Source organism: Mustela putorius, unplaced genomic scaffold (assembly GCF_011764305.1).
Source record: "Mustela putorius furo isolate JIRA1106 unplaced genomic scaffold, ASM1176430v1.1 tig00000242_pilon_pilon_pilon, whole genome shotgun sequence".
NCBI lineage: Eukaryota > Metazoa > Chordata > Mammalia > Carnivora > Mustelidae > Mustela > Mustela putorius.
The window spans coordinates 19,783,284-19,809,257 of record NW_025421325.1 but is presented as its reverse complement, the minus strand read 5'-3'; the positions used below and the strand labels follow the sequence as shown (position 1 = coordinate 19,809,257).

The 25,974-nt window shown below is 46.3% G+C and overlaps 1 protein-coding gene across 3 annotated transcripts; it reads right to left on the bottom strand.

Moving 5' to 3' along the window:
* Window positions 1–1,085: 1,085 nt before the first annotated feature.
* On the bottom strand, window positions 1,086–17,476 carry NEIL2 (nei like DNA glycosylase 2). Of its 3 annotated transcripts, none has more exons than XM_045078395.1 (5): window positions 17,345–17,476; window positions 15,851–15,990; window positions 10,095–10,450; window positions 4,333–4,529; window positions 1,086–2,157 (listed from the first exon to the last, which is right to left on the bottom strand). In XM_045078395.1, the coding sequence occupies exons 2-5, from the start codon at window positions 15,986–15,988 to the stop codon at window positions 1,844–1,846; spliced, it is 1,005 nt and encodes a 334-aa protein (XP_044934330.1). In that variant the 5' UTR covers window positions 15,989–15,990; window positions 17,345–17,476; the 3' UTR covers window positions 1,086–1,843. The 3 variants fall into 3 exon arrangements, with proteins under 3 accessions (XP_044934330.1, XP_004766137.1, XP_004766136.1); XM_004766080.3 differs by lacking the exon at window positions 17,345–17,476 and adding an exon at window positions 17,115–17,316; XM_004766079.3 differs by lacking the exon at window positions 17,345–17,476 and adding an exon at window positions 16,808–17,103.
* Window positions 17,477–25,974: the final 8,498 nt, after the last annotated feature.

Genomic DNA, 25,974 nt, shown 5'->3' with positions numbered 1-25,974 from the left:
AATGGGTTTCATGGTAAAATAAGGTTTAGAAACACAAAGTGTTTTACTTTGTTCTACTGCAGAATTTCTTGGAGGCTTTGATGAGCCCCACCAAGCTCTGAGAGGGGGTAGAGCATTATTTGATAACAGAACCCTTCACCTATGAGACACCACAGTTGCTGCTTCTTCCCAGGGGCCTATCTGCAGAGAAGATGGAACAAAGGAAGCTTGGCTGCTTTCAGTAACATCCCCCCAGTGATGGCAGCCAGCGCTTGGGGCGGTGCTGGGGCACAGCTACGGAGGCCTGATACAGAGGGGACCACGAAGTGGTGGGTGGTAAGTGCACACCCTTGAGCCTTGTTAACCGTATGATCTTAAGCAAGTTCCTCAGCCTCTAGTCTGGAGGTCAGTTTCCTCATCTATACACAGTGACAGAGTACTTATCACCATGGGGATTTCTATAGATGATATGGCAAGAATTAGGCTAAAGGCTTTCCACTGGGAAGTATTAAGTACAGATGAACTATTCTACAGGTTATAGGTCTGCTATAAAGTGGCTTTCCCCAGTAACAAATCTTGATGATGTAAGAGAGATGAGAGTAAAGGAAGATGGAAACATTAGCCACTGTTTTCAATTTTGCTCATGCAATTCACTATCTGCTGCAGGCCAGAGGCTGGTCCAACAGGAGGAAATCCTGTGCTCTGCCAGATTTCAAGTTGGCAGGGCACCTATGGGCAGAAGAGCAGGTGTGTTTTCACCGCCCCCCCAACCCTGTTCCTTTTCTTTTTTTTTTTAAAGATTTTTTATTTGTTTATTTGACAGACAGAGATCACAAGTAGGAAGAGAGGCAGGCAGAGAGAGAGAGGGAAGCAGGCTCCCCGCTGAGCAGAGAGCCTGATACAGGATTCGATCCCAGGACCCTGGGATCATGACCCGAGCCGAAGGCAGAGGCTTAACCCACTGAGCCACCCAGGCGCCCCCCTACCCTGTTCCTTTTAAGTGGACCCATCAGGCCAACTCAGCGAGCCCTACACAGCCACCTTCACTGGGAGCTCAATTATTCACAGTGTGAGAGCATTGATCGCCAAATAAAGATGACAACAGAAAATAACAAAAGATTTATTTTCATGTCACTGTCCTACTTTCTTCTGGCTATCGCTAACAGCCTGACAGTGTGTCTCTACCACCCTTGATTCCTGCACTGTTCAACACACCAATAGTCACAAAAGTATCACCTTACTGTAGAGAGAAGTAGCTTTTTTCTAAATCCCACTGGGCACAGCAGGAAGGTGGCCAATTCCCTGGTCCCTCTCCTCTTCTGACCCTTCTCTCCATCCCCACTCTCCATCCCATGGGTAAGGATCCACGCAAGAAGCTGAGTCAGCCTCAGCCTCCTCTCCTGTGCGACTCATCCTCACCCCTGGATCCCCCTAGGGGAACAAAGAAAAAGACTTCTGTTGTCCCATTTCTCAAATGGAGAGCCTTACAACCAACCAAGGTTTCAAACACAAAACCAAGCACATACAAAGCAATGTGGAGGCAGAGCTGTTTTGCAGGCGCTTTCATTTCAATGCCCCACTGGGAAGTGTTTCCCTGTACCGTCCTCATGACTTTTCCTCATCTTCCACAATGGCAGAATTAGATGGAAGAATTAACAGAAATGAGAGAAGCAAAAAAACATCTAACCCTGTAGGAACAGCCTTCAACCCAAGTCCAGTGAGACGGCTTGCAACAGTCCTGACACCCATCCCCCCACCCTCTATTCCTGTAGCCAAGCCCAAGCACCGACAACACCCACCCTCTGGACATTCAGGAATCACAGCCCCCCAAGGGCCAGGTTCTGTGAAGACGGGTGGGAGTCCCCTAGGAGAGCTGGACCTGCCCTTGCTCATCAGGAGACAACCTGGGCTGGCACTGCGGGCACCACCATGTGAGCCTCTGGAAGCCGCCCGGAGGCCCAAACGCCTCTCTCATGACCCGGTGTCCCCCAGGGCACTGTTCTTTCTGGTAGATCTGTGGGTGCTGCTGTCTGCCCTCGAACTTGCCCTGAAGCCAGTCCACACTGAACTCCACCACATGATCCACGAGGGCCTCGAGGTGCTGATGGCTGAGGAGCGAGCCGAGAGAAAGGGGATGGATCCCCGCTCTGTACAAGGCTTCATTCTTAATGATGTTCCCTGCGGGGAGGCAGGAAGAGGACAAGGGAAGGAGAAAGAACACCTCAGTCATGAGCCTCATCCACAACACTGACAAAACAAATGGAAGCTGGCATGATGGTGGCGGGAGGGCTCCTACAGATGACTGAGGCCGACCCTGTCATGGCCTGTGGGCTCTCGGGCAAGTCACCTACTCTGAGTCCACCTCCCTGTCTGCCAAATGGATTTGCTCATACTTACCTTTAAGGCTGTTGTAGAGACGAAAGGAAATAAAACTTGTGTGTGGCCCATGTTACAGGAGGGAGGTTATCCAAACAGCCTATGGAAGCTGACTGCCAGCATCTGAACCCCACTCAACCAGATCCTAGCTACGTGACCCTGGCAGGTTCCTTAGCTTCTATAAGCTCCACATTCCTCACCTGTAAAATAGCAATTGCTTACCTGGCTTTTGTGAGCAGTAAATGAGAATTCTCACACACACACATATACACATTCAGCACTGTGGCTGGTATGTAGAGAGTACTCAATAAATATTAGCCGCTATTATTTAAAATGTCAAGGGTAATGCCTGAGATATAAATCATTTAGGAAGTATTATTTCAATATTTTTCTACTACTGCCTCATTCTTGGTGAAGCTAGTCTTAACCCCTCCTTCTAGAATCAATAACTCTCTTCAAAATGTCCCAACAGTGCACTTTAACTTCTACCAGGCATTTGTCACAATCTATCTGAAATTGCAGTGAACTGAGCCCATGCTTGCTGGGCCATTAATAACCTCCTGAAGGTGAGACTTTGAACTCGGTAGAAGGGAAGCATTCAGCTTGTGTGGGATGAATGGATGAATGAAATCACTGCTCTTTGCTGGGGCTTCCTAATCACACCCCTAGTCATACACAACTTTTCTCTACAATTTCCTGGCAAACTACCTGGATTCCTATCTCAGCCGTACCACATACCAGCAATGTGTCTTTTGCTTTGGCTTCTTTGTGTGAGGAAAGGGAAAACTAACGAGTCATTATCCTACAGAATAGCAGGAAGGCTGAAGCCACACAACTAGCACGTTAAGAGGCACACGAAAAATGTCAGCTGTTACTAATATTGTTGGTAACAATGACTAGTCAGTAGAGCCTGAGGTCCTGCTATAAATAACCCAAAGGCTCCTTCTGGAGGTCTCTTTGTCCCTCAGGGCACAAGGGATCCCACAATCTTAATGTGAAAATGCAAGGCCGCTGTCTGGGGAGCCCCCGGGCCTCCTCCCCGCTCCTGAGGGGAGCTGTGCCAGCAGTAGGCACCATCAGGCCTTGGATATGAGGTGATTTTGTCATCAGTTCCCTCGACTGCCTCAGCAGCCAGTCACAGGGCACTAAGGCCTCTGCTGAGGTAGTAAGAGCAATCAGTTCTTGTAGTTCTGCGAGTTAGCTGTTCTGGTTTTCAGATCACTCAGCTCCTTTTCCCTCCCCCTGGAAAATGCTCACAGTTTCATTGTGCATGACACCTGAACAGAGGGAGGGAACCTGCTGCTTTACCCATGTCTTTTAAGATCCTGACGGAGGCCTGAGGCATCTGTGCTTTGCCAGCAGGCAGCCCCATCTGCCCGAGAGTCCCCATTTACAAACGCACTGCTCTCCCTCAGTAAACTGCAGAGCTTCTGGTGCCCAGCAGATACTGACTGAGTAACTGAGTACCTCCGCTGTGCCAGGCGCTACACCAGGCAGTGGAGGATTCAAGGAGAAAGAAAACAGGACTCCTGCCCTTTAGGAAGTTATTCTGTGAAGTGGCCATGGGCGGACTCCAGGTGATAATGTAATTAGGATGTGAATTCTGAAGCCTGGAGAGAAGTTAGAAACTGCCTCATCGAACTCCCTCAGTTTATTTACTTTTTTTTTTTTTTTTTTTTAAGATTTTACTTATTTATTTGAGACAGAGAGGGGGAGAAAGAGAGACAGCATGAGTGGTGCGGAGGGACAGAGGTAGAGGGAGAAGCAGACTCCCCGCTGAGGGGGGAGCTTGATGTGAGGCTCAATCCCAGGACCCTGAGATCACGCCCTGAGCCTACAGCAGATGCTTAACGGACAGAGCCACCCAGGTATCCCTCACTCCCTTAGTTTAAAAAATGAAGAAGTGAAACTAAAGAGATTAAGTGATTGCCTCAAGCACACAGGTGGCGGGTCTCATCCCTTTCCCGTCACTCATACCTAAGCCTGAGAAGTATCTTTGGTCCAACAGGGTATAGCAGACAGGCTGCTCCTGGCTCAAAGCTTCCAAGGCTTGTCTTCGATCAAACTTTTCCGACAAGATGTCAGAGGCAGGTCTGACCACTGGGGAAGAGCTCCAAGACATCTGACAATTATAGAATGCCAGGAAGCCGCCACCACCAAAGTACAGGACCAACCTGGAAGAAAGAAAAGGTCCTAAGTGCGTGCGGCTCAGGGCACACATACATACAGCTCCCACTCAAGAGTTAAGTCACACGTTCATAGTGCTCCCACTCCACAGTCAAGATTCACCCAGGGAAGCTAAGACGCCAAGAGAGAAAAGGGATGGTTCTCAGGGCTAAATGCAGTAGTTAAAACATAAATAAATAAATATATCGCTCCCTCTTTCTGATCAGGGCCATACATGTTCACTAAAGACAACATGACCTATGGAAGTCTAAAGGCTCAGGAGGTGTGTACCTGCACAAAAGCAGAGTTTGTTGCAAAGGACAGAAATGGAACACTAGAGAGGTACCACTCCCAGTCCCAGCAAGATTTAACAAGAATAACATACCCACCCGTATGCCCCTGAACTTCCTGAATTCTAAGGTCACGAAAAAACTTTCTGATCTTTGATAAAGACACAATGGGTTACTATGTAAGGGCAGATAATCAGCCAGACTCCATTATCTGAAGGGAAATATCCATGTATCTGATCTAGATCATATTCTGGCGTGGAAACAAAAGGACAATTTTTTTTTAAATTTTATCTGAGAGAGAGATATCCCATGTGTGTCATTGTAGGGAGGAGCAGAGCGACAGGGACAAGCAGGTTTTGTGCTGAGCACAGAGTTCAATTGGGGTTTGATCCCACAACCCGAAATCACAACCTGAGTTGAAATCAAGAATTGAACGCTCAACCAACTGAGCCACCCAGGTGCCCCTAACAGGACAACTTCAGAGGAAAAGGCCTCAGAGACACATCTACCATAGTACCTGAGGTAATTACTCAAGGAAAAATAAATGCCTAATGGAAATGAGAGCAGCAGGGACCTCAAGCCAAGGGCAGAGGAAAAGGGTAAGACAGAAGGGGCAGCCCTGGGTTGCACAATATTTATTGTGAGAGATCCAGAGGACTGGATGATAGCACAGTTGAGAACTGTAGCGCATTAAGAAGGAATTCTGGAAATCAGAAGATACCCTTGTTGACCATTGGAAACGAGAGAGGTGCTGTGTGATCACTAAGGAGCTGAGGCACTTGGAGCTCCTAAAATGGCAGATTACCTCAGTGCTGATCCGTGGAAAACAAGGAGGAGGAGGAGGAGAAGCCTAACTCTGGATGAGGGGGTCAGCGTTTTGCTGAACACGTCTGGTCAGAGCACTGACTCTAGACAGATAGAGCGGGTTGAAGATGACATGCGACAACGTCTTAAGAAGCTTAATAGCTCACTGGCCTGGCCCACCAGCATTCAGGGATTTGGCTGCAGAAAAGCAAACACTGCAGAGTGAACAGCCTTTGAGGGTTGCTAGGTGTACAAAGATAATCAGTGTGGACTTGGACTGTGTCCAAATCGCTCTGCTGCTGAGATGAGAAGCATCCGCACAGAAGCTGGTATGCTTGTCATGAGAGCACAGTGAAAAATTGAAAAATCACTACCCAGGAGGATTCCTTGGAGGCTGTAAATAAGGTCACTAGGTCTCACACCAAATTCAGTGCTACTTCCAGGTGTCTGACATACAATGGAGCCCTGAGGCTTTCACGGAAAAACTGCTTTTCACTGGAATTCTAACTTTACTGAATAGATTTGTTAATAAGCATTATGCACACAAAAATAATGGGTTGCAAAACTAAATAAAAACAAAGAAGATAGGGTGCCTGGGTGGCTCAGTGGGTTAAGCCTCTGCCTTCAGCTCAGGTCATGATCTCAGGGTTCTGGGATCAAGCCCTATACCGGGCTTTCTGCTTCCTCCTCTCTCTCTCTCTCTCCCTCTCTCTGCCTGCCTCTCTGCCTACATGTGATCTCTGTCAAATAAATAAAATGTTAAAAAAAAAAAAGATATAATGTTAATGTATATTTAATATTAATTAACTTAATTATGCATAATTAATAACATATATAGTTAACAATCTGGAATTAAAATTCTGAACTATCTCACCCCTCCCTTATTCCCGGAGGAAACAGGGTGGACAAGACAAAAGAAGTGGTGAAGTGGAACTATTTCAAAGGCCTCCTCTCAGAAGGATGAAGGAAAGGAGCAAAAAACCAATTTCAATAAGAAGGGAGACATGTTATTAGTTTAATGTTATTAAACATTTGGTCGTTATTAACCAAGAAAAATATGAGTCTAATTGAAAGGGAACATTATTACCAACAGAAAGAAGATGAATAGCAGTACTTGCTACTTACTCAAAAGGAATAAAAGATGGTGGGGGCAAAGGAGAAAAGAAAGAAACTTGAAAAATCCAACAGAAAAAAATAAACTAGGTATAATAAAATGGCAAATGGAAGAAAATCCAAATACCATAGTCACCTCATTTCAAAACAAGGAGTTTGAGTTTAAAGAGATACAAAAGCCAGAAACTCGCCATTTGTAAGAAATATACCTAAAATAAGTGAAAAAGCACACCTGTAAAGCACACACTAAGTGGAAAAAGACTATGTGGGCCAGTCAAACACAGAGTGGCAGCATTACCATCAAGCAAAGCAGAGTTCAAGACCAAAGGCAAACAGAAGGTCTGTTACTATCTTATTTCTTTTCTTTTCTTTTTTTAAGAGAGAGTGAGGGAGGTGGAAGGCAGGGGCAGAGGGAGCGGAAGAGAGAATCTTAATCAGACTCCGTGCTCAGTGTGGAGCCTAACACAGGACTCAAACTCACAACCCCGAGATCACGACCTGAGTCTAAATCAAGAGTCGGATGCTTAACTGACTGAGCCACTCAGGCACTCCAAGGGTATGCTATTATTTTAAAAAGCTGCAAAGAAGTCAGAAACCTTGATGCTTTGAACAACAGAGCAGCAAACACATAAACACACTAGAAAGACAAGGGGAAACCATAAAACCACAATCACCCTAGAGGATTTTAATGCTCCTCTTCCCATGTTTGGCATATTAAGTAAACAAAAAATAAGCAAGGATAGAGTGTTTAAATTACCAAAGCAATAACCTGTTCTTAATAGTTATATAAGGTTTTGCTTTTTATGAACATATTGTCTTCATTTACGTACACAAAATGTAAGCAAAGACCCATGACGTGTTTGACTGCAAATATGCCCAAAATAGAAAATTTACAGACTGATATCCTGATCACAATCCAATAAAAAAGGGGCAACAAAATGATGACCCCACTCAAACATCTGGAAAATCAGAAAATACTCTTCCTGTATAGAGTATATAAAACTAATAATATTTATTTGAAAGACCAACAAAATTGATAAAACTCTGATAAAACTTAAGCCTAATTAAGAAACAGGAGGAAGCAACAAATGAAAATAAAAAACAAAAAGAAGGAAAAGGCAGACATAACTTCACAAGAAGAAATTTTAAAAATAAGAGAATGATATGTGTTAACTCTGTGACAATAAATTCAGAAAATTTAGTTAGGGTTGAGGCTTATTCGTGAAGAGCATTTCAACTGCCCTAGCTAGTGACTAATTTAGCAATCAGCCAGTGAACCAGCTTCAGGCCATAAGAGGTTGGCTGGGATTTTCTGAGAAAGCTCTGCTTGCTCATCTGAACTTCTAGAAAATGACTTATCTCTTCGCCTCTTCTCTCTTCATTGCAGGCCTTCCGTAGCAAAAGAGCCTCTTGCTACTGGTCTAAGGACAAAACCAACATACGGGAAAAGGCCCAGGAGAGACAAGAACATGAAGCCCAAGGCAGGGAACTGAGTCAACATCAAAACCCACCCTCGCTTGAAACTTTCAATTATGTGAGCCAAAAAAATCTCCACACTTAATCCAGTCTCAGTTATCTTTACAGTGCAAAGCATCTTACTAGCCCTAAATCATACTGTAAATAAATGCTACAGTTCTGAACATAAAAACATATTACTATGAAACTTTAGAAGATGGAAGAATAGTATGGCTTTTAGGTAGAAGGGGCCTTCTTTAGCAAGAAGGAAAAACCCAAGAGCTATTGTGAAAAATACTGATCACACAGGCAGTGCCTGGGTGGCTCAATGGGTTAAAGCCTCTGCCTTCGGCTCAGGTCCTGATCCCAAGGGTCCTGGGATGGAGCCGCGCAATGGGGAGCCTGCTTCCTCCTCTCTCTGTGCCTGCCTCTCTGCCTACTTGTGATCTCTGTCAAATAAATAAATAAATAAAATCTTAAAAAAAAAAAAAATACTGATCACTGACTAAATAAAAATTTAAAATCCCAAGGAGTGGAGGGATGGGTAAATAGGTACAGAGGATTAAGAGATCTAGACTTTCAGGGAGCCTCAGTGGCTCAGTGGGTTACACCTCTGCCTTCAGTTCAGGTCGTGATATAGGGGGCCTGGGATCGAGTCCCGCATTGGGCTCTCTGCTCAGCGGGGTGCCTGCTTCCCTCTCTCTCTCTGCCTGCCTCTCTGCCTACTTATGATCACTGTCAAATAAATTTAAAAAATCTTAAAAAAAAAAAAAAAAGAAGTCTAGACTTCCAGTTATAAAATAAGGAAGTCACAGGGATGAAAAGTACAGCATAGGGAATATAGTTAATAATAATATTATTCTATAAGAATATACAATAATAAATAATATATAACAAATAATAATATATTATTATGTAATAATATAGTCGGTAATAATATTGTTTGGTGACAGATGATGACCACATTTATTGTAGGCACTAAGTAATGTCTAGAATTGTTGAATGATTATTTTCTATACCTGAAACTGATATAATAGCATTGATGTCAACTATACTTCAATAAACATCTTTAAAAATAAATAAAAATTTGTAAAAGTTTTAGATTAAAGAGCAGGATGGTATGAGTGGGGGGAGGGCAGAGGACAAGAATCTCAAGGGGGCTCCCTGCTGAACGTGAAGCCTGATGCATTGCGGGGCTCCTTCCCATGATCCATGTGATCGTGACCTAAGCTGAAACCGAGAGTCAGACACTTAACTCGCTAAAAACTAAAAAGGTTTTAAATCTTGAATGGCAAAAAGCACAAACACTGTCAAAGGACACAGGCAGACGTGAAACACCTGCATCACATATCACAAAGATTAACATGCAAAATACAAAAGCCTCTACAAACTGATAAAAAGTATACAAACAGGAAGCTAGTTAAGAATTTGGCTAAAGGAGCACTTACGCAAGGCCGTGAGGATGTTCGTTCTTAGTGACCAGCAATGACTCCTCTGGGAAATCTACACGGAGGTAATAATCCTGAACAGGGACTGAGTTTTACACACCAAAATATTCTTTCCACCACTGGCAGATGAAAACCAAGACAATTCTGTCCCTGAATTCTGAGTGCACTCGTCAAGCCATAAAACGTCCTTCAGCGCCATCCTACTCTCAAGAGTCATGCTTGTTGGGAAAGTTCTTCCCTTTTTCTAATCTGCCCCAGAATGTTTCCAGCCCTCTCCGGATGCAGGCACAGTCTCCTTTCTAGCACGGGTACTCTCTGCTAGGACTCGGGCTGCCGGCGAGCCGGTGGGACACCCACCTGAGTGAGCCCACAGAGCCCAGCCCCAAGCCTGCACACGGGGGGCCGTGTCAAACAGCACAGACCCGCAGAGCCACAGCCACAGCCTGCCCAACCACACCATTACCTTGGAATGGGGTCCCTCCAGTCGCCCCTCTTGTTTGCTTTCTTCGCTCTGGAGAATTCGTTCACCCAAATGCTGCCAAACATACCAAAGCTGACCTGCAGCCACCTCTCCGCAGCTCCCACAGCGGCATCTCCCCGCAAACCCTCCAAACCACTGTCTCCACTCGGAGCAACATGCTCCAGGGACTGAGAGGGCGGCTGAGAGGTTTTCTGGCTGCTGGGCCCTGAAGCCTGCTTTTGGTCCTGGGCCTCTTCCTTTCTCTCTCCTTTTTCTAGCGACTCTGGCAGTGAGATGTTGTCAAGGGAACCAAGTTCTTCATCTGGCTCAAATCTAAGGAATAATTTCTTTCCATGGACCTAGAAAAAAAAAAAACGAACACGATCTCAGTCTTTGCTATGGACTTGTTTGTGCCCCTCCTGTGCAAATGTATATGTTGAAACTTAACCCACAACAGTGATGCCATCTGGAGGTGGGCCTCCGGGAGGTAATTAGGTCAGTAGGGTGAAGTCCTTGCAAATGGGATTAGTGTCCTTATAAAACAGGCCCCAGGGAGCTCCCTTGCCCCTTGCATCACGTGATGTGAAGAAGGCAAGAAGCTGGCTGTCTATGAACTGGGAAGCAGGCTCTCACAGACACCAAAACTGCCAGGCTGTCTGATCTTAGACTTCCAGCCTCTGGAACTGGGAGAAATAAATTTCTGTTGGTTTTAAGCCATTCAGTCTGTGCTGTTGTGCTATAAGAGCCTGAACGGCCTAAGCCTTACAGACCCAGAAAAGGAAAGACTAAAGAGGTATATGCCAATGTTTATAATGCAAACTTATCCCTTCTTGCCTCTTCAAGGAAGCTTTCCCAAGCTTAGTATTTTGGACCTGCCTTTGGCCCTTTGTTCCAGTGGTACGGGCAGTTAGCACACGGTTTTCAAAGTGACTGAAAGCAAGAAGAATTGGATTAGCAGTAACATAGATCCATGCTAGAGAGCAGGACCACCCTAGAATAAGGGAGGGGAAATGCTCCCAATGTGTTCACGAATTAGCTGAGGAAGAAATACAAACTGTCACCATGTATTTAATTCATAATACTTCCTCTTTGTTAGAAATAAGCAGCACACACACCCACACGCACACCCCATACACTAATGGATGGCAGCTAAAGTACACTACATTTCAGATGCTGTAAATACACAACGTATTTTACACATTGTAGAATTTGGTACCTCTCACTCGATGAAACTGGATCTGGTAGAAGAAATGGCCACAAGAGAACTCACAATAAAAAAGAAAGTGACAATCAATAGAAATTGAGTATCGACACAAACAATGTATATAAAATGTACAAAGGAAAAGAATTAACTTCATCCCCAATGAAAACGATTTCAAGAAAAGTGGATGAGAACAGGAAATGTATATAAAAGAATGTTCTGTGTGCTTTGTATTCTATTTCCATAGCTAGCCCTACTATGTAATGTGCAAGTCCAGATTCCAGGATGAGCCTGTTCTGCATGTTCTGAAATTCCAGCAGCCTTTTAGAACCAAAACACCTGGCATCAACAATGGAAATGCCTGTGTTACTTTTTTGGCCTCCAAAAGTACATACTTAGAGACCACAGTTCTGATATGATCTCCAATTTGTCAATTAGTATAAAAATTTTAACTATAGTAGTCTTTGAAATCCTCTCCCTAAAAGAAGGCATTACTAAATAATGCCCTAAAATAAGGCATTTCTAAATAATTCCAGAATAACTTATCAGCAAATGTGAGCACAGCAGTTTGCTGCCACATATTAGAAATGGCTAACTGAACTACATAAAAAACTGAGCAAGAATTAAGTGGGCATGGGGCACCTGGGTGGTTCAGTGGGTTAAAACCTCTGCCTTTCCTGCTCAGGTCATGATCCCAGGGTCCTAGGATGGAGACCAGCATCAGGCTCTCTGCTCAGCAGGGAGCATGCTCAGCGGGGAGCCTGCTTTGCCCTCTCTCTCTGCCTACTTACGATCTCTGTCAAATAAACAAAATCTTAAAAAAAAAAAAAAAGAATTAAGTGGGCATGATAGAATTCACTCCAGAAAATATTTTCTTGATGCAAATTCAGCAATGTTGGTATAATGCTGATGAAAATATATGCCAAATGCCCCTCAGGATCAAAATATTTAACGGGGTCAAAAATGCCTAGGTCAGGACATCTTTGTGTCCTCTCCAACTATGGCAATTTCTACTGTCCCTCTTTTAAATTCCTGGGACACTGTTATTTCAATTAGCTGACCCTTAACTGAGCTTTTACAATGTGCCAGGCAGTGTGCTAGGTTCAGAGGGGCATACAAATGAGGAAGGCTCCACTCGTTCCCTCTGGAAACTCAGTATTTGAAGAGAAGGAAATTCTGACACGTGCTACATGAACCTTAAAAACATTATGCTCGGTAAAAGAAGCCACTCACGGGATGCCTGGGTGGCTCAGTGGGCTGAGCCACTGCCTTCAACTCAGGTCATGATCCCAGGATCCTGGGATCGAGTACAGCATCAGGCTCTCTGCTCCGTGGGGAGGCTACTTCTCTCTCTGCCTCTGCCTGCCTCTCTGTCTGCTTGTGTGTTCTGTCTCTCTCTCTTTTTGACAAATAAATTAATTAAAAAAAAAAAAAAGAAGCCACTCACAAAAGAACACACGTTGTATAATTCCATATATGTAAAATGTCAAAAAAAACCCACCAAACAAACAGCAAATCTATAGAAACAGGAAATAGACTAGTGGTTGCTTACGACTAGAGGCAGAAGGCAAGGGTGAAATGAGGAGGGGCTGATAATGGGCACAAGGTTTCTTTCTGGGGAGATGAAAATGTTCTAAAATCGATTGTGGTGATGGTTGTACAACTCTGTGTGAAGACACTAAAAGCCACCGAACTGCACACTTTAAGTGGGTGAATGGTATGTTATGTAAATTATACCTCAGTAAAGCTGTTACATATTTTTTAAAAGTTGGAGGACTGGTTAAAAGTCTCAGCATGTAGTCTCAGTATTCCACCCAAACTAGGATGGAATAGAAACAGTAACAGCCATGTAAGGAAGGACTCAATACTTATCCCCCATGCACTCTTTCTCAGGAGAAGATAATGAACCAGGTGCAGGGAGACTACTAACTATTTCCCAATATCTCTCTCCCCTCTTCCCTACTAACCAATTAACAGGGACCTCAATAACCTCAGCTACTGATTTAGGGTGCTTCAACGTCCTCAGCTAAAAAATCTGTCTCCCAGACTCTCTTAGAGATGGGGCAGCCAGTGAAACATATGCAGGAGTGCTCAAATGTGGTTTCCAGAAAAGCTCTTTAAAATATATGAACAGGCTTCTAGGTCCCTTTTGCCCTATCTCCTTTCCTTCCTCTTTCTTCCTGCCTAGAATGTAATGGCTGGAATCTCAGCTGCCATGTTATCACCATGAAAATGAGGGTCACCCCCAGGGAGGGGAGAGCGGAAGCAGCTTGGTGCCCAGTGATCACACGTTGCTCCCATACCATCCTGGACTTCCTCCTCTGAACTTGACATTATGTCAAGGGAGGAAAAAAAAAAACCCACACACTCCAGACACAAATAATCTGTTCTTCTGAATTTGTTATGAGTAAGCAAACACAATCCTAATACAGAAACTGGAGAACCAACCTGTAAAGACAGGGAAGGAACTTGCCAGAAAAAAAACAGGTGGCACAGAGTGGAACCAATCTCTTCCCTCCTTCATTAGCCCAGTGTGCCTGTCTATAACTGCTTCTCAAACCTGAAGTGCCCTTTGTTTTCCTTTTGGTCGATCTAAATCTTCCATCCTTCAAGGTCCAACGCAAATCTCACCTCCTTCATGAAGCCTTCTTTTTTATTCTAAAGATTTTATGTTATTTTTTTTTTTTTTTTATTTGAGAGAGAGAGCAGGAGCAGAGGGGAGGGGCAGAGAAAGAGGGGGAAGCAAAACAGGGAGCCGGATGTGGTACTTGATCCCCGGACCCTGGGATCATGACTTGAGCTGAAGGCAGACACCTAACCAACTGAGCCACCCAGGACCCCTATGAAGTCTTTTATTCCAGGCTATCAGCACCTCTTCTCTGCTGAGGCCCTCAAATGAGCCTTAATCATATGCTCCCCTCCTTCCCATTCACTGTTACCTAATAGTTTCCCCTGTTGGAGATACAGGTCTTACTTTCCAAATTCAACTCTCCGATCCTTAGGAGGCAGAGGTGCAAAGAAGGGAGCACAGTGATGAGAATTTAGCCTCCTACATGCCAGGCAGTTCCTCAAGGCTGTGTCCCTCAGGCTTCTTGGGCTCCTACAACACCAATCTCTGCCTTGGTTTACTAGAAGACCAGCTCCCAGTTCCATCTCAAGGCTCCCCGTCCACACATTGTCTGTCCATTCAGCCATTCCTTAAATAATCTCTGCGAGCCAGCTCTGTAACAGGCACCAGCTAAGTGCTAGGGTTCCAGAGATCAAAGGATCTAATCCTGCCCCTGCCAAGCTTGCAGCAGTCTGGTCAAAAACTCTCCCGTAGGAGCGTAGGAGCGCATACCTGGAGGTCAGGTGACCTGGGCCCCCACAAGCGACATCAACTTGGATGGAGTGTTCTCCCTCTGAGGCCCCATCTCCAAAGGTAGAAAAGGTAAGTGAAGGTCTAGAAGACCTCTTTCAGATCTAGAATGGTTTTATAACCCACAAGGTGTGTGCGAAGGACAAGGCGGGGGGAAAAAGAGAACCAGTATTTATTGAGCACTTGTGTCAGACATAAAGTCTGTTTAATACAATTGTAACTGCTAAGTATTTATCCTCATCTTACAACTGCAGAAACTACAGCTAAGAGATTAAGCAACTTGCTGAGGAGCTCACAGCTGAACAGCAGGCTAATTTATTTTTTCTAGAGACAATTACCGTATGTATGCTTCCTAAGAGCTGCCACTCAGCGAAGTGCTAGGCATACAATACTGATGAGGGCATGCATCTACCCTGTTGCTTGGTCTCCTCCACTCAACCAGCAGGACAAACTCAGCAATAAGGATCTATTAGGAGGAAGTATGTACGGGGTCCCCAGCAAGCCCAGAGAAGTCTCTCTCCACCCTTAGAGCAGGCAGGCCAGGCTTCTCAGAGGATGTGATGGAGAGGCTGAATCCTGAAGCCGAGGAATTACCATGGTCACGTGAAAGGATGAGAAAGGGAGCAGAGTTGGGGGGGGGAGATCTGCCCAAGCAGGGGAGCAGCACATCAAAACCATGGGCAATAAGGATTGGCGGAGGAACCCCAGAGAGTTCGACAGGACTGGAAGAGAGATTTGGCACAGGGGAAGAAGCAGGCCTAAAGAGGCACAAACCAGGCCACAGAAGCCCTGGGAGCCCCTGGAGGCAATTCTGCCTGATGCTAAGGGCATGGATGAGGCCACCAGAATCCAGATCATAAGGCTATGCTCTTTCCTTCCATCCCTGCTAGTTCCCAACCACAGAAGCACATTCGGTGACCAGAATCACTCCAGACTCTCTGAATCAAAATCTACAGCTCATGCCTGCACCGAATACTTTATCTAGTTCCACATGCCATTGCAATGCCCACTCCTGGCTAACATCAGACCTAAACATCAGACCTAAAGGGGATGAGCGCTATGGGAGTCCTCGCGTGGTTGCCCTGGGCTCGAGGCAGTGATGGCACCAAAGTCTTGAAATAAATTCTAAGGGAATCACAGGATGTGGTGATGGAGTCCACCCATTTACCTGAGGTGTCAAACAAGCCCATAGGAACTCACCTGTGTATCTTGGAGCCACAGAGACTGCAAGCTGGCAGGGGTCAGCTTCTGACTGCTGCCCCCTGTCTTGACCACCTGCTGCCCCACAAAGGGGGAGACCAAGCGGTGGAACTTCCTCACAGAGGGTCCCTCTGGCATCCCTACAGGCAGAAATGGAGAAAAGAAGCCACTGACTTCCCAGGACCACTAATAGGGGCACTGTGTGATGAGGAGGCGGAGTTCAAGACTATGACAAGTGCAGACATGGGGTCATGTTAGTTCAGAGCATGGAAAGGCTACGTCAAACCTAACTGCAGATAATTGCCCCTGGGAACTGAATACAGCTGGGGTTGTTTTAACCCTGACATATGGTTATCTGTGACCCCATCTATCTCTGCCCCCAATCATCGAAGTTCACTCAGAGTTTATGTATAAAGCATTGACATGTTTGAGTCTGAGTGGTGTGTACCCTGGCTTCTGGAAGCTCAGAGTCCCTTCGCGCCCCTCTCACCCAGGGTACACTGCTTAACCACCTGTTCCCCACCCCCGCCCCCTGCACAAGACTGTAAGTTATGATGAAAACCTGAAGGACTGCGTGGTACGTTGCAGGGGGTAGCTATCGCAGTTCAGCAATTCTAAAACACAATTAATTATCTCTAAAACGAGGATGCCTCTTACTATATCCACACCTTCTCACAGCTGAATTAGCAGCACATCCAATAATGTGTACTTTACACCTGGTGGTGCTTTAGACCCCCGCCCCCCGCCCCCGTCAGATCTTTAAGACACTGGAGAGTCCATACTGACAAAAGTGCTGGGTTGCAAGGAGACCTCCTGACTGCAGCCTACTTTAACCTCAGCCAGCTCTCAGTGCCCGGGTCCTCTCCAACAAAACGAAGTTTCTGGAAAGGCTTTCATCTGAAATGCACCTAATCCTTGAAATCTCTTTCACAGAGGGCACATTTAAGGTATACTCACGGAGATGTAAAGGCGGGCAGCAAGTTGTCTCCGCCCTAGCCTTAAGGGAGTAGATGCGTAAAGGACTTCAGGACGCTAATGGCAGTGAGGCTGGTTAGTTAGTAGACAGTGGCGGAGAAGAGGGCGTCAGGGCGTCCTCTTTTCTGAGGTTAATCACTCACTCCCCCTGGGAGACTAAAACGGCTGCTTTTCCCAACTCTTTCTCGGGGTGAGGGGAGAAGATGGGGGGTCTCGGAGACAGGCTTAAGGACATTGGGGGAGGCTCCCAGGGATAAATGCAGGGCGGCACAGTGGTGAATAAACCAACCAAAAAACTGGGCCAGGGGTGCAGTCCCATAAGGCACGCTTCTTCTAACTGCCGGTCACTGCGATGGCTCGCCGGTAGCGACGACTGCGCGCAGCCCGCGGGAGAGGCGGGCACTCCCGACCGTAGCGGCTCCCGCACCGCTGCGCAGGGAGCCTACGCCGCCTCCCCCGGCCTGCTCCCCCTCTCCCCGCCCGCGCCGGCCGCGGCGGGGGGCGGACGGCTGCACTCACCGGCTCCTGGCCCGCGCCCCTCCGCCCGCCCCAGCACCGCGGCGAGGCCCGCACGCCGCCTCCGGCGCAGGGCGTAGAGGACTCGACCGGCCCGCGTCCGCGCACCCCCCGCCTGCAGATGGATGCGGAACGGTCCCGGGAGTAGGGAGCCGGGAAAGGTCTCGAAGTGGGGAGAGGCGGGGTGACGCAAGGCTCCTCCTTCGCCGGGGTAGTGCTTGCTGTTCCCCCGGGGCGTGGGATAGAGCGGGACTCCGCCCCTAGGGCGGGGAGGGGAGGGGCCCCGCTCGGACTGGGGAGGGCGCGAGGCTCCTCCCCTGAGAGAGGGGCTCTCTGGAAGCGGGGCCGGGGCCGCACTTGAGGACCAGGGAGAGTGGGAGAAGGGCGGAGGGTCAGAGGTCCGGCTCGTGGCAGAGACGAGGCAAATCGCATTTGGAACGAACGTTTATTGTCTTACGGAGACATGAGGTTATAGAGAAAAGTGAAGTGTCTAATGAGAACTTTTCTTTGAGTTGATTTTGAACGGTTTCCAAGCTCAGGTCATTTGGCAAATGAAAGAGGTCGTCAAGAAATTCTCATGAAAATTTTAAAGAGTGGGATCTTTCACTTTATATTATTTGAGTATTATTGATTTTGTCATAAGCAACTTTTGCTTTATCAAAAGGAGCATTTAAATTTTTGTTTCAGAGAGTAATAAAGATAAAATGGTAGACTATTCAGAAATAATTGTGTTCCATTGTTAGTTCTCCAAAGAGGATGGGGGGCCAGCAGTTTCCAAGAAGACAACAGGGATGTTTGGGGAAGTGCCGGAGCACGTTTTTTGGAAACTGTCCAGGATGGCAGTCACCATGGACGGGAGAGAGTCCTGAGGAGGAGGACTTGCTCAGCACGGGAGATAGGCCCATTTCTTTCTCAGGTTGTGAACGGCTGATTGAGAGGGAGCAGTACAGGTGGCCTGAAGGGAATAGCGGCAGGAAGTGAAGACAGGAAGTCTAGGAAGGTTTGGGGTACTGAAGTTCCTCAACACAGCGGAATCCTGGAGACAGAGGGCATGAGGTTTACAGGTGCTGAATTTCCAGGAAGGATCCCCTGAGAACCTTCTGGTCTCCCTCTTTCTATATCTGGCCTCTTCTGGAGAACAACATCCCCACTGGGATGCCCCTGCTCTAGGATCAGGTGTACACAAACAGTAGCTTCTGGAGCCCTAAATCCACATTCTGGAGCCCTAAATCCACATCAGACCCTGGCTGAGCTGGGAAGGAAGCCAGAGCCACAATCATTGCCTTGCCTCTTGGAATGAATGCCTGATGCCTCAGAAGGCTCTGCAGAGGTCAGAGGACTCTAGCGTTAAGAAATCAAATGGTTCACAGCTTGACTCCGTCATTTATACTAATAGCTATTTGTTGAGTACATACTATGTGCAAAGCACAGCTGTAAGCTCTTTATGTTGAACTGCCACATTGTCAGCCATGGGAAGACAAGCAAGTCACAGTATCTCTGTATCTATTCATGTTGTGAGATATATATATGGATTTATCATGGAAATATCAAAAAGGAGGGTTTCTCAAACTTTAATATGCCAGTGAATCACCTGGGAATCTTATTTAGATGAAGATTCTGACTCAGCTTTTTAGCAGGGTGCAACATTTTGCCTTTCCAGCAAGCTCCCAGGGGCTGCTGCTGTTGCTGCTCCGTCCAAGGACTGCACTTGGAGCAGGAAGGACTTGACAGTTGGTAGGCAATTGGCAGACACTCAGTGATAAATATTCTTTGAATGAATGATTAAAGGAGATATTAGATGCAAAACACTCATAAACTGTAAAGTGCTCTGGAAGTGTATGTAAACATCATTCTAAGACAATAAGGTTGGAGAAGGACAAACTCCTAAAAGAGTATATCTATAGAATAGCAGTGAAGTGAAGAATACTGTTTCTGTATCAGACTACCTGAGTCCAAATCTCACCACTCAGTGGATGGAGCTTGGGCAAGTAATTTACTTTTCTGTGCCTCAGTTTCTTCATCTGTAAAATGGAGTGAAATGCGTAACTTACTGGGCCAATGTGGGACTTACTGAGATGATTCACATAAATCTCTTAGCACTGGGCCTGGCCTAGAGTTCAGTATGTTTTAGTTATTATTATTCGCCTCCTGGATTTGGGGCAACCCCAAAGCCCACAGGAGCCTGGGTCTCAGCACCTAGCTTTCTAAGGGCCATGCAACCAACTTCTCTGTCTTCCTTTGTGCCTCTGATTTCTCCAACATAATTAAAGTTACAGTGAACATGAAAATCGAATATACAGCCACCTCAAAGTCGGTGAAAAAGGAATAGGAGAAAAACAGTAGAATCTGGTGAGGAATAAGACTACCAAAGAAAGAGTTTGGGGATTCTGAACCACAGAGAGGAGGTTTTACCTGTGTCTAGAGGCATATGAGTTTTGTGACCTTTAGTGAGTTACTTAAAATCCAGGGGTCGTATCTTCTTTGTGCTGGAAACATGACTGTGAGGGATATACATGTGTTATGTGCATATATAAATCTACTAGCAGAGTCTGACCTGCACTGGTGCTTAATAAGCAGTAGATACATTTTTTTAGCATGATTTCTGGGCTGACCTCTGCTTGAAAATCAGGCTTTTATAGTCTGGTGACCACAGGTGAGGAGAACACTGGTGCCCCCACATGGTGAGTGCAGTAACTGCACGGATGGGACCTCAGTGCCCGTCTCAGGAGCCTCTTAGGAGCCTCCCTAGACGGGTAGGTGCTTAAGAGTGGCTCTTCCTCACACCAGCTCCATGGCTTTGGGCAAATTCCCTCAACAATGAGACAGGAGGGCTTGGACCAGATGATCCCCGAGACCCCTCATGATCTGTAAATGAGTCAGACCTGGTCTCCCAATGCAGGTATCCTTTCTTCTAGCGGGGTCCAGTTTTCTTTCAGTTTGACTCTCCCAGGCCATCTACTGGAAACCTTGGCAATACTAACTTCCCCAAATCCTTAGCAGCCTGTGTCTTGTAGCCGCATCGTATTCCCACAGACTCAGACCCAGAAGCTCCCAGGAATTCCTAGTGAGGGTGTCCTCATGAGAATAGCTAGATTTTAGGCTGCAGGACCTCCTGGGCGCCAAGCAGCACCAGGGCCCTTGACAACTGCCCTGAGATTGTTTGACTGCTTGACTTCACAGCTTTAATAGAAAGGTCCTACCAAGGGCCAGGATACCCTGGATGGAGTTGACCCGGTCAGTTTGGCCAACAGAGTCTTGCAGCACTAGACTAAAGCAGAGCCTTGAGAGCAGGAGTTCTTAACCTGGGGTGTATGGAGAAGTTTCCAGAGTTTATAAAACCCTTAAAATAGTGAATAGTGTGCAAAATCTCAGGGTATGGGTACCTTTCTGAGAAAGTGGGTCTGGTTTTTATTATATTTTCAGAGAGGTCTGGACCCCCAAAATCTTAAAAAAACAAAACAAAACAAAACAAAAACCACTGCCCCAAATTGCAGAAATGACTTACTTAGAATGCTCTCTATGCAGGACCCTGCAGGAAGCCTCAGAAGTGTGTTCAGTTCCATGACCTGTGGTCCCTCTCAAACCTCTTCAGTGCAGCTGTGTAGTGAGGGAAGACACCTGCATCATTGGATTTAAGAAAATGCACCAGAACTAACACACAGCATGCTTTCCTCTGCAGTGTGGCTGCCGCAGAAGACCCGAAAAATGTTTCCCACTTCCCCTGCCTCCTTTGCTGGCATCAGACCCTTTCAGAGTCTGCAAAACATTCCTTAGTAGCTTGTCACCGATGACAAATTCCTAACCTTATGAGGGACATTTAGAAAGGACTGATGACAAAAATCGGTCAAGCGATTTAATTCTACTTGGGGCCCCAAACTAAATGTGGCTAAGAAGCCATAGCCTGGTTCTCTTAGATTGAGATGAGCATATTGTCTAAAGGGAATCTAAAGGGAATTCGAACATGTATTTATAAAATGGCTGCAACTTTGGAAAAAGTAGTCTCCAGGATGGCTACTTTGTGACATGATACTTATTGTACGTATAGCTACTGAAACATTTTTAAGTCATTACTTAGGTCACAAGAAAAAGGTACAGTTTTCCATTTGAAGAACCTCAGCCTGGAGTCTCCAGAGGAAACTTTTCAGATATTGGGACGCTGAGGTTTCATCTGTATCAACAAGAGCACGTAAGATTGAGAGAGAGGTGGGGTGTCTGGGTGACCCAGTTGGGTATCTGCCTTCAGTTCAGGTCATGATCCCGGGATCCTGGGATTCTGGGGTTGAGCCCCACTTTGGGCTCCCTGCTTAGCGGGGACTCAGCTTCTCCCTCTTCCTCTGCCCCTTCCCCTGCTTGTGCTTTCTCTCCTAAATAAATAAATAAATACATAAATAAATACATACATAAATACATACATAAAATCTTAAAAAAAAAAGATTGAGATTTGAGCCCCTTTCTTATAATTTCAGAGCCATTGGCCCAATCCTGGATGCTAAACCAAGTTCAGTGTGTGTCTGGGGAATAATGTCTTTATGTCTTTTCCTGACCATTCTCACAACATGACAAAAAGGAAAGGCAGCATGGCAAGGATGATTTCAGGTTATTGGAGCAATCATGACTGCGTAGAACTCAAAGGGACCTTAAAGATCTCCTAGGTCCAAAGCATTTCACAGATAAAGATGCTAAGGGGAAGAGCCTTTTGGTGAACTGCCCCCAACTATTGCAGCTAGATGACAGCCAAACCGAACTATAATTCTGAAATCGCAGGTTCCATCTTTGGCTCTTTCTGGTAGACTTCCTCCCTCAGTGTTTGAGGAAGAAGCATGGATAGAGATGGGTATGGAATTCATTGCAGGAGTATACAACAGTGGTCCCCTTCTAGAACCTCTGGGGCCCTGTGATTCACCCAGTAAGAACCCATAAGCTGTTTTTAAATAGTCAAAACGGCCCAAGGTAACCATCCATCTAATTGCCACACCGGGATCATAAAGCTAACCAAACTGGATGTCCTTGCCATGGATGGGAGGTCAACCAGCTCAGTGTATCAACTATCTGGCGCTTGTTAGCAGGGATTAGCAGTTATGTCTTCCTTCTTTTGAAAATGGAGGTGTCACTTACATGTGGTTCTGTCTTTGATCTGTGAAAAATGAGGAAAAGCCTAAATAATCATGTAAATAAAACAGTTTCAAATCATGAGAATTATGACAGGTGTGGGATGGGGTGAAGGGGATTTTGGCTGTGATAAGGCTGGAAGCCATATTAAGGATATCTGCAAGGCAAGCTGCCCCAGGAAACAGCTGTCAAGGATGTCAAGGCGGGGGTGGGGGGGTGGGGGGTGGTATTGACCTCCTGGAAGTGTTTCCCACCCATATGACTAGAGCAGTGCTGGGGGATTCTTTGAATAATAGAGCATTGTCTTTAGGATGAAAAGCACATTACCTATTGTTTTGTTCCGCCTATTGAGGATTCTGTTACTTCAGTCTTTTCTTACTATACCCATCCCCCATCCCAGCTCAACCGTCTCAGATAATCAAGAACCCTAGAAATAACAGATATTGCCAATTTTTTATTTTCTTGAGTTCCAAAGGAAAAGAACAAGGGAGGAAATGAGAAGTCTAAATTGTTTACATCTCGGGGCGCCTGGGTGGCTCAGTGGGTTAAGCCGCTGCCTTCGGCTCAGGTCATGATCTCAGGGTCCTGGGATCGAGTCCCGCATCGGGCTCTCTGCTCAGCAGAGAGTCTGCTTCCCTTCCTCTCTCTCTGCCTGCCTCTCTGCCTACTTGTGATCTGTCAAATGAATAAATAAAATCTTAAAAAAAAAAAAAAAGAAGAGGCTGCACGAGAGACTGCAGCCCTTGTAAAGGGTCTGCAGTATGGTCTATGTACCAGTATTGTGCTGCTTCTGAGTAACTCCTCGCAATCAGAGTTTCACTGGTTAGAAACCTGCCACTGCTCCATGATTAGAACAGCAGGTGCCCCTATTTAAAAACCTCTTCTAAACCTTATAAAATCCTTATAAAAGGATAGGTGGAGGTGGGCCCATCCTCGTTTCTCAGGTGAAAGGGGGCCACCGCAGTTGTAGGACAGAAGGCAATCACCAGAGAGCAGGAAGAGGAGGGGATGGAGTGTGTGTATGTGTGTGAGTGTGCGTGCGTGCGTGCCTGTGTGTGTGTATGAAGTGTAGGCAAGGGGGTCTCATTTATCACCCTTCACTCAGCAGAAGTTCCCTTTTTGTGTCCATCTGAAGACCTCCCCACAAAGAGCCTGCAACCACTTCTAGAGGCTGGGCCCGAGCGCTGGGTGCCTTGCAGGCTTTATCTGAACTCCTCTGTTCCTGGTAACTGCCAGCACCACTGTAGATCACCTCTGCAAAACTGAACTCATGCCCTCCCAGGCTTCAGACCAAAATCGAACCGGACTTGGAAAAATGAGGTCTGTTTTCATGTTCTCTGCACTTGGATTGTTTAGTTCTCACAGTTACTGAACAGTCTGTTTGCGAGTGACATGCCACAGACCCTAAAGGGGAGAGTAAAATCGTCCTGGACCCAGTGTGGTTTAGAATAGCAGCATGCCCCAGGAGGCTTCAGGACAGAGGCCTCAGTGGCTGAAATGAAAGAAGCGTCAGGGAGCAGAGACCTTGGGAATCCAGGTTCCACCTCCCAGGCTAAACTTTGAAGCTCTGAGGCTGGTCCTTGGTTATGGGATGACACACCTATTTGGGTTGTTACGGGAGATGGCATTTGGTTCTAGCTTCAAGCAGGGCAAGGACACGATCTGAAGAGTAGTCTCCAATGTCAGAAAATGATTAAAAAGCAAACAACAACAACAACAAAAAAACCCCTCCACTCCAAAAGCAGCTTTCCAAATGGCTATTTCTTATGCACTCAGTATTCAGGTGTGTCAAATTCTAGGAGCTCAAGAGGTGGGAGGTTCCTCCAAATAACCCGTACCCAGTTCCATGAGGTGCATGTCCAGTGAATACAAACATATTTTCACTCTTACCATCCCAAGCCAGGTATAATCACAGCTAAACATGCTACAAAAATTCAAAAATGCTCTCCGACTATTACTTTAAATTGCACTTCCAAAGGTTTCGCCCTAGCAAGAGGTGAGAATGTGAAGGACTGATTAACCTGGACACATGCCTTGTCTGCTTCACTCACCACATCACTGTAATGATGCTGTCGTTGAGAGAGCCTCCCCACCTCCAATCCTCCCACACCAGCCACTTCCTGCCCCTCGGGGAATTGCATCCTTTAGAATATCCTGATTGATAGCAACTTGACCTCTTCTGAGGATGGACGCGATCTGGGGAAGCAACCAAGTCTGGAGAGCAGGAAAGCTGAATCCAGCTTGCTGATACCATCTGAGCTGAAGAGCAAGTTATGTCTCTATAAAGAATGAGGTTGTTCTGAAAGCCATTCCTAGGGGCCTCTGGGTGGCTCAGTCATTAAGCATCTGCCTTTGGTGTAGGTCATGATCCCAGGGCCTGGACTGAGCCCTGCATCGGGTTCCCTGCTTGGCCAGAAGCCTGCTTCTCCCTTTTCCACTCCCTCTGCTTGTGTTCCCTCTCTTGCTGTGTCTCTGTCAAATAAATAAATAAAACCTTAAAAAAAAAAAAAAGAAAAGCCATTCCTAAAGGGAAGTGGCAAATGTCTTCAGTCAAGACTTAGTCATCAGAAAACGTGTGCTTCCCAAAACCAGCATAAATCCTGCTAGGGTTTATGTTTTTGAATCTCTTATTACTCGTAGTTGTCAGTCATCCACTACACGTTCTTCTGGATTATACCTATGTTTATTTAGTAGGTTAACTGTTCCTTAGCAAATTTAAAAGCTTTTCTAATTTTGCATAAAATTTGATTGTCCTAAGTTTTTTTCCCCTTACCTGCTCAGAAATAATGGGGGTGCTCTGAAAAGCCAAGGCCACAGTTGCCCATGGGTTTGGCAAAAGCCAGGTGAGAGCAGCAGGCGGCCACCACGAATAGCTCTGAACTGGGACGGGTTTGCTTGTGTGGGTTCCATCCCACAGGTACTGAGTCAGAGGGTGGCCTCAGGCCCACTACCCCCACTCCTAGCCCACTTTTACAATGAAGTGATTAAGCCATTCTGTCGCCTAAGCAGGTGAAGACAAATGGATAAGGGACAAGTTTTCATCTCCCCTCTAGAAGCTGGTTTGGATCAAACCATAAAGAAGTGGACGAGGGCAAGAACAAGTTAGGGTGATCTTAAGCCAGGTGGGCTGGACAGACCACCACTCTGTGCTCTGCCTCACGCCCCACCCCCAACCCCGCTGGCCCTGAGGAAAGCTCTAGAAATGGCCCCCTTCATCAGGCAGCAACCGTTGGGTGAAAGGAACTTTAGTTAATGGCTGGCCCGACCCTCTGTTAGGAAACCAAAGCCTAGAGGTTACCGGGCAAGGTGGCAAACTAGTCAGTAGCAGGGCTGGGACGAGGGTTCTTTTCACTAGCCAGCGTCTCATAAAGAAGTCCTGGCCAACTGCCATACATGAGTGAAGAGAGAACACGATTTTGTGCAGTCTGTGGGCAGATCGGCGAAGGGGCCTCTGTGACTCGGGACTACCTCGCAGAGGGCAGCATCGAGCCTCCCAGTAATGACCTCTGAGGGAGGAGAAGGAA

Bases quoted from the DNA above. Each gene is read 5' to 3' on its own strand.
- NEIL2 (XM_045078395.1), bottom strand. From the start codon at position 15,988: ATGCCAGAGGGACCCTCTGTGAGGAAGTTCCACCGCTTGGTCTCCCCC. The intron at 4,530-10,094 runs GTAATGGTGTGG...TCTTTCTTCCAG, and splicing joins TGGAGGGACCCCATTCCAAG to GTTGGTCCTGTACTTTGGTG. The intron at 2,158-4,332 runs GTATGAGTGACG...GCCTCCCCGCAG, and splicing joins AAGATACTTCTCAGGCTTAG to GGAACATCATTAAGAATGAA.